The sequence below is a fragment of the Pipra filicauda genome, unplaced genomic scaffold (genome assembly GCF_003945595.2).
Source record: "Pipra filicauda isolate LSUMZ 115617 unplaced genomic scaffold, ASM394559v2 scaffold430_size1018388_pilon, whole genome shotgun sequence".
Lineage (NCBI taxonomy): Eukaryota > Metazoa > Chordata > Aves > Passeriformes > Pipridae > Pipra > Pipra filicauda.
Window position 1 is genome coordinate 309,893 of NW_024104566.1, and position 7,285 is coordinate 317,177.

General features: G+C 40.7%; 1 protein-coding gene across 1 annotated transcript; it reads right to left on the reverse strand.

Annotated features, from left to right (window-relative positions):
- Positions 1-1,998: 1,998 nt before the first annotated feature.
- Positions 1,999-7,285, reverse strand: LOC113987689 (pulmonary surfactant-associated protein A-like). Its single transcript, XM_039385747.1, has 6 exons — positions 7,217-7,285; positions 5,995-6,077; positions 5,659-5,762; positions 4,021-5,141; positions 3,324-3,401; positions 1,999-2,554 (listed from the first exon to the last, which is right to left on the reverse strand). Exons 4-6 carry the CDS (start codon positions 4,166-4,168, stop codon positions 2,178-2,180), a joined length of 603 nt encoding a protein of 200 aa, XP_039241681.1. The 5' UTR covers positions 4,169-5,141; positions 5,659-5,762; positions 5,995-6,077; positions 7,217-7,285; the 3' UTR covers positions 1,999-2,177.

Consider the following 7,285-nt stretch of genomic DNA (forward strand, 5'->3'; position numbering starts at 1 on the left):
TTACCTTGGCTTTAAATGTTTGGTGGTGGTGGGGTGTGTGTCCAAATTCATGCAGGAATGATGTTAATCATTGTAAACTTCCTAAGCTTTACTGGAATATGAGTGGAAAACTACTATACAAGGCGATGCTCACGATCCTGTTTCCTTGTGCTCATGGCAGAGCTGGTTTCACAACAGGAGTCACGCAAGGCTGAGGACGTGGACAGGTGAGCTGGTGGGTGCAGGCAGGTACTGGTGAGCTGTAAAACATTCGTGAGTGAGAACAGAGTTAGAAAGTGCCACAGTGCCTGTGGACTCCTGAGTCCTCGCTTCCCCTCTATGTACCTTTCAGCTGGATTAATACAGCAGCCTACCTACACCTCAGATGATATGGGGTTCAGTAGTTTATATTTTGGCTATGTTGTCCAGAAACAAGGCATTAGTTAACATCTTGCAGATCTCCTTACATACTAAACACATGCATGGATAAACTGAGGACTTTGCTCACGTAAGTTTTATCTTTGCATGTGTTGAGATAACTTTACAGCTCTTGGAAACATGGTCCTATTTAGTATGCATTGTGATGAAGGATTTGAATACTGCTGGAGAGAATAATTAAGGTATTCTCTATTTAAGGTAGACCACCTGCAGGCACCAAACTGTTAAAGCAGAAAGGTGTCTTGGTTTGAAGTTAGCCCTGTTGCATTAATCATCCTAAGTAAATACCTGTAAGATAAATTGCTTAGCTTGCAGAGAATAACAGCAAGAATGATTTGCAGGCCCTGACATCAAACACAGGGCTGAATTGTGGCCAGGAAGAGCCATTCCTTGTCAAAGAGCAGATGGCGAGACCTTGTGCTCAAAATAATTTAGTAATTGAATTTAAGCCAGTGCAGGAATGTTGTGCATGGCAAGTTGCTGCTCTGGAATTACAGTGATGTGCAGAGCTACGAGGCTCAAGCAAACCCATTGCTGGCCCCTGGGTTCACACCAGCTGTGAGCATGCCTTCCCTCCCCAGTTGCCTTCATACTTTGACTGTTCTGTCTCCCTGTCACACAGAGGGCAATGTTTCCTTGCTCACTGTCCGTGACCAAGCTGGAACTAACAGTGCGAGTGAGTGTGACTGATGGCCAGGCACTTGGATTTACGTGTATGGAGACATGTCCAGACACTCAACCAGCCTTTGTGGCATGTCCTGGAGCTTAGGCAGAGCCTTTAGCCTGAGCTGGAAAGTGCAAGCTCTGAGCAGCTTCTGCAAGGAGTGTGGAGTATCGGCTGCTTCAGCAGGGTAGGTATCCACCAAGCTTAGCCCTGTGGGCATCTCAGTGAGGGCCTGACAAACAGCACTGTGGTGCCCAAAATTAGTTGCCCCTGAATCTCGGTATAATCTAACTTAAAAAAATTGGCTTTGTCATGTCTCTACTGACCTAAACCACATGGTAACTCCTGTTAGCTCCTGTGTTTTCTCTTCCACACACATCCCATGTGGCATGGAACCTTGGGTTCACTCCTTTGAGTCAGAAAGGGATTAGGAGTTGCTGAAGGGGCTCAGGACTGGTGGCTTCTGGCCACCATTTTTGAGGTATATGAAGGCTAAAGACCTGCTGACTCCAAAGTTTCCTGTGGGAAACGTAAGGTGGGTGAGTCCCCTGTGTGCTCATGGCTCTGTGTCACCCTCTCAGCAGTGCTCATGTCTTCCTTCAAGAGACCTGTTGTGGGTGAGAGTGGCCAAGGAAACACAGGCCGAGCAACAATAGTGGTAGCAGGAGTGTCTGTACAGGTAATTTTGGTGAGGGAAACTTACAGAAAGGGATCAAAATACACACGACTTTGAGGCTTATGGGTCAAGGGGTGGCTGGAAGATCTTATGGCTGCAAGTCACTTTAGGTATGTGCCCAAGAAATCTACTTTTTGGTCTTGTAATAAATTAGCAGTCTAACAGCAGCAGAAACCCATAGGCAGTAGTATTAAGAGACTCAGTGGGCAATGAATAACAAAACAGGCAAAACGGTCACTGGTTTTGTTATAAACAATTTCCTCTTTATAGCTGGCATTTGTTTAAAAGATAAATCAGGCTGGGAAAGAGTGAATTTTATTTTTTCATGCTGCATTGTCTGAGTTCACTAGCTACAAACGAAGAGACAACCAAGAGAGAAGCATATTCCAGCAAGCCTGCCAGAGAGCAGCAAGGGAAGCACTAAAACTGGCAGATAACAAGGCGATTCTGGTTGCACCTTTTGTCATTCCAAGTGCCATCAGTGTACATCTCCACACATCCCTCCTCCCCTTTGCCAGAAGGTTCATTTAAATGCCAGTTAGTATAGCTCAGGTTTGTACCATCCAGAAACTGGAATTTGCCTGGAATAAGAGATTCCTTTACCCCTAGGTAGGCGTAGGTATTAAAAGTTTTCACAAAGTACCGAATGGCATCATTCTCGCCCTGGTTCCTCGGAGCAGCAATAGACCCTCCAGCTTCTTTGCATTTTTGCAGTGTAGTATTGAAATCAGCCCTTTCCCCACTGATAGCAAATATTTTTCCTCCAGATTCCGTTATCATCTTTTCCAAGCGGAGGACTGCAAGATGAGGTGAAAGCTGTTAAACCGTTGTGCATTGTTTTGTGGTGACTTCACTGCCAATTTTAACTCCTGCTATTTTCCTCCATAACTTTAGATTAAACTCAGGAAAAGATAAAGGAAAGGTGAACTTGAAATCAAAGCTAAAAAAAGGAAGGAAAAAATTTAACCCCCAAAAGCCAGAAGAAATCTGAAAATGAGGAGAAGGGAAAAAGGGAAGAAGCACATAAATACACAGTCAGTGAAACAGGAGAAGCACAAAACAGGTTGGAGAAGGAGGGAAGGAAGTGAGGAATTCTACATTTGGAAGAAGTACATGACTTTCTTTGAGACTCTCTCTAAGACTCTGAGATGGTTTGCAGTATACAGATGTCCTTGACATTTGGTGTTATGTGCTTGAGTGAGTAGGATCTTAGATGTGATCTAATTGTGATTGTTTTGGTATGTTTTCAGTGTTCAGTTTATTTGTCTGTTGGGAGCATGAGGTGCCCATGGAGCAGTTCAGCATAGGCAGGGGTTTTAATCTGTTTCATTTCTGACTTGCTTGCACTCCTACTTCAGAACTGGTACCCAGGCATCCCCCACTAACTACGAAAATCTAATCCCCCATCCCCCCATTTGAGAGTTATCATGCATGATATGAACAGGATATAAATAGAATGCAACAAAACTGGAGAAAATACTGCCTTTTTCCTAAGAAGCCATTTTTGCTCATCTTGTCTATCCCCACTAATCAAGTTACAGTAGAAAGTAAAGGCAGATAAAATACCTCCTTCCAGTCTGGAAATCCGACGTTCCAATTGATGATTAATGTCTCCCATTTCACCATCAGCCACCGGTATGGAAGCTATGAACAAAAGCAGCTATTATATGCTTTGTGTTATAGTTTGAGTCTTGGCTTTCAAGATAAAGCACAGGTTAATCATGGAAAATGAATGTGAACTTTTAAAATGTTTGACATAGTTTAGTTTACTGCTGTGTTTTAAATAGGGGATATCTTTGTACATTGATCTTTGTAAGCATAGGGGATATGTTCCTGGAAATTACCTGTTTATGGAAAACTGGAATTGGTAAACCGAGTTAGTCTTCCCTCTAAGTGATTGAGCCACTCCACTCAAAACACTGGCACTCGTGCTGTAGGTTTAGCTGATTTTTAACTGTGTCTAGGGACTGAATCCTTGATAGAATTCTTTAAGCTGTTCAAGCACTTTCTTGTAGCTCCAGCCTAAGCACTTCGCAGCAAGTTCCTTCTGCTATGGAAAATTATAACCTTTTCTTTGTGGATTGTACCACTGCATCATTAAATAGGAGAGATTTAGATATCTTACTTCATACAAAGAATTAATAAAGATCTGATTATTTTCTCTCAAGTAGAACCCACATCAGATTATGCAAGATAGCACGGAGTTTACCAAGCATAAAAATGGAACACAGCAGACAAAAATAGAGATGGTAACTTTACGTACTTGGTATAAATCTTTCATTTGTTTCACCTCCAGTCAAATACTTGTAAATGTATGAAAGAAATCCTGCAGGTGTACCTTGGGCACATAATGGGAGCAGGAAAAAAGTTACTCCTAAGATTTTGTGGAACAGCTGTGGAGGCAGCATCATTTAAAGCCAAAGGTAAAACAGACTGGTTGTCTCTCCAGTGTAGAGTCCTGTATTAAAAAAAAAAAAGGGGGGGAAATGTTTCAGAATTTTGCTGTCTGGGTTTGAAGTTTTCTGTATGTTAAGCTTTGCTTACAGTGACATGAATGCCATTAATGTAGTTACAAAATTAGCTTATTTCAAATCATTAAAATATTTTTCCAAAAGACAGTCTGCTACTCTACAAAAGTCCACAGAGCAAAAACCCAAAACATCCCTTTCAGAGCTCTTCTTTGTACAACAGATATCATTATATGCCATTTTACCCCATGGAAAAAGCTATAGTTTCAATTTTAATTTTACAGGAGAGCAACAGACACATGGTTCCTTTAGCAAGAGAAAGTTGTTTTAGGATAAACTGGATCAAGCTGTCTTTTTCAATTGGTTTAAGAACAAAACAATTTATAAAGCTCATTCTTCCATTGCAGCATCCATTTTTAACGTATCTTCACAGCAGGTGACATGGTCTATAAAAATAGGTGAAAGTGATAATAAAAATGTTGAGACATAAATCAGAAATGGAAAATTTTGTAATAGTTTAATAGATTCAACGAAATTTAAGCAAAAACTTATTAAAAGATGTTCAACTTACCTAGCGGCTCCAATACGAATTAAGAAAGGCTTATTAAATGGTCTAATTTATAGGGCATGTAACTTGAGATTCATCTTCTTACTTACAGGAAATACAAAGAACATGTCATCTGATATGAATTTGCATATGATTTTCTTCAAGAGGCAAACATACTTAAAATGTGAGGAAAATACTTGAAGGTACTTTTTAATTTGTAGAAACACTTTCACACGTTTTAAAACACCAAACCTGGAGCAGAACAAAGCAATTTCTCAATACATATTTGAAATACCTGATGTTTCCACAGAATGGCTGTGTAAATGTTAAATTGGAAATGTCACTGAAGATAAGCCAAAACAAATTCACCTGGAATAAAATATGAATCATCATTCTCAGTACAGACCAAGGCATAAAGGAGACAGCTACAGAAGCACATACTTAAATATCTTACAGAATACTCCAGGGGAAGTTTATAGATCGTAAATAACAGTTTTCTCCAACAGAACAATGACCTTTCAGTGAAGGAAAAAGCTGCTCTACACCGGCCTTGTGAGTACAGAGGCCTCAAGATGAGGAACATCACTGGTGCCTTGCCAAGCATTTTAGAGTTATTCCCAGCTGAGAGTTGGTTCTATTTAATGGGGACTTTCAGGAAAGCTGTTTGAGGCTGTGCTCCAGTTCAAACAAGTAAGATGTGGTCGCATCATCCGTGTGGTGTCAGGCCAGCATCCTGATGTTGCAGCAAGGCTAACAGCCAAGACAGTTGAGGAATAAAGTGCTTTGAGACTAGAGGGGGAACGTGAGCAGCATCCATATTGGTCTGAGGTGCTACTGGATCACCTCCACAGACACTCTGCACTGTGTCCTGCACGTTCATACTTACTTCAACAACAGATGTAGAGTCCATTGTCCTTGGTGGTGTGCCCACAGATACCTGACTAGTTCCTGCAGCACTGTTTATTGAGTGCCCTAGAAAAGGCACCAGTCCTGTGAAAAATAAATAAGCAGTACTCAGTTGTACGTATCTTGACAGAAGAGGGTTGTTTTAAATTTGCATGTGCAACCTTTGTTTAAAGTTTCTTGTTAAATTTCAAGTTTCTTAGCTTTTGAGTGCTTGATGTAATGCTTTTAATAACCTTCTGGCAGAGGTTTTCTAATTGTTTTTTTTTGAAAAAAAAACCCACCAAAGCCAAAGAGAGAACATGAGACAAGCCATTACCTGGGTTCTAAATGAGCAAGGTCACTGGCAGAACCTCGGCCTTTGCATCCGTGGTGAGAACAACTTTAGCATTTCAACTGCACCTGGAAGAAACCACAGATTAGGTAAATGTGAGAAGAGGATGAGGTTTGGCCTGCATTAGTGGGTTTCCCATGCTGACTCATGGCCTGGGAAACCTGGAGGGAGACAGAATTTTTCTTGTGATAGATTCCTGAGAAAAACTGCTGTAGTTTTGATAAATTATAAACTCTCCTTCTCTGGATTTTCATCAGCATATTAATAACATGGAGCAAGCTAAAATAGATACTTAAATATACCTGTATTTCTGCTATGCTTGTTTATGATTTCCTAATAGAATATTTTATACAACTATCATAACTTGTAAACTATTTTCTGATCTTGCTCTGAGCCACATATCACAGAAGCCCAGGAAGATTCAAGGACACAGATCTGATAAAGAACAAAAAATTTTTGAGTAGAGAAGCAACTTTTCTTCTGTGTTTCCACATCTGTCTTAAAGGGGTTTATGATTTCAGTGCTAGTGAAGCAAAGGAAGGATATTCCGGGAGTAGGTTGTGTTGCACAATGTAGGCAGGTTACGTGCAAAACATGCTAAGGACAAATGCTGTCCTTAGCAAACATTGGTCAATGCTGCTTTCTTAGCTGGTTCGAGAAATACAGACACTGGAGTTGAATTTCAGTTGATGAAAGTGGCTGTGTGTTCCTTCCAGTAAATCTGTTTGTTAGCCTTTCCTTTGTATACTTAGCTTCCTAAAAGTTAGTTCTTTTCCTTCATAGTGTTAGTCACACCTCAGATAACTTTAAAAATTCTTTTCTTATTTTCTGTTTGTATTTACACGCCCCCAACCCCATCCATATTTTCTGTTTACATTAATATTTGTGCTGCTCTGCTGTTGTTTCCATCCTATCTTGTCCTGTGTTTTCTGCATTTCATTTTCTTTTCCAAATCAGCACCAGACTGCCCCCAGCAGCTCCCTTCTGTCTGGAAATATCAGGAAGAGCACAGAGCATGTAAGACCTGGTGTCTCCCCTTCTCAGAGGACAGCTGAGGCTAATTTTGCTAAGCATTAAAAACAGGAAGCAAATAATTCAGCAAGATATGGACACCTGGGATGGCAAACTTCAACATGGGGGTTTTGTTTTGGTTTTGTTGTTTTTAAAATTGTAAGCAGCATTTTAGAGCAGAAAGTCCTCATTTTACCTGGAGACGCTGTGATCAGTGCACATAAATGCTGCTGTCATCTTGCTCCATTGACTTAAGTTATGTATG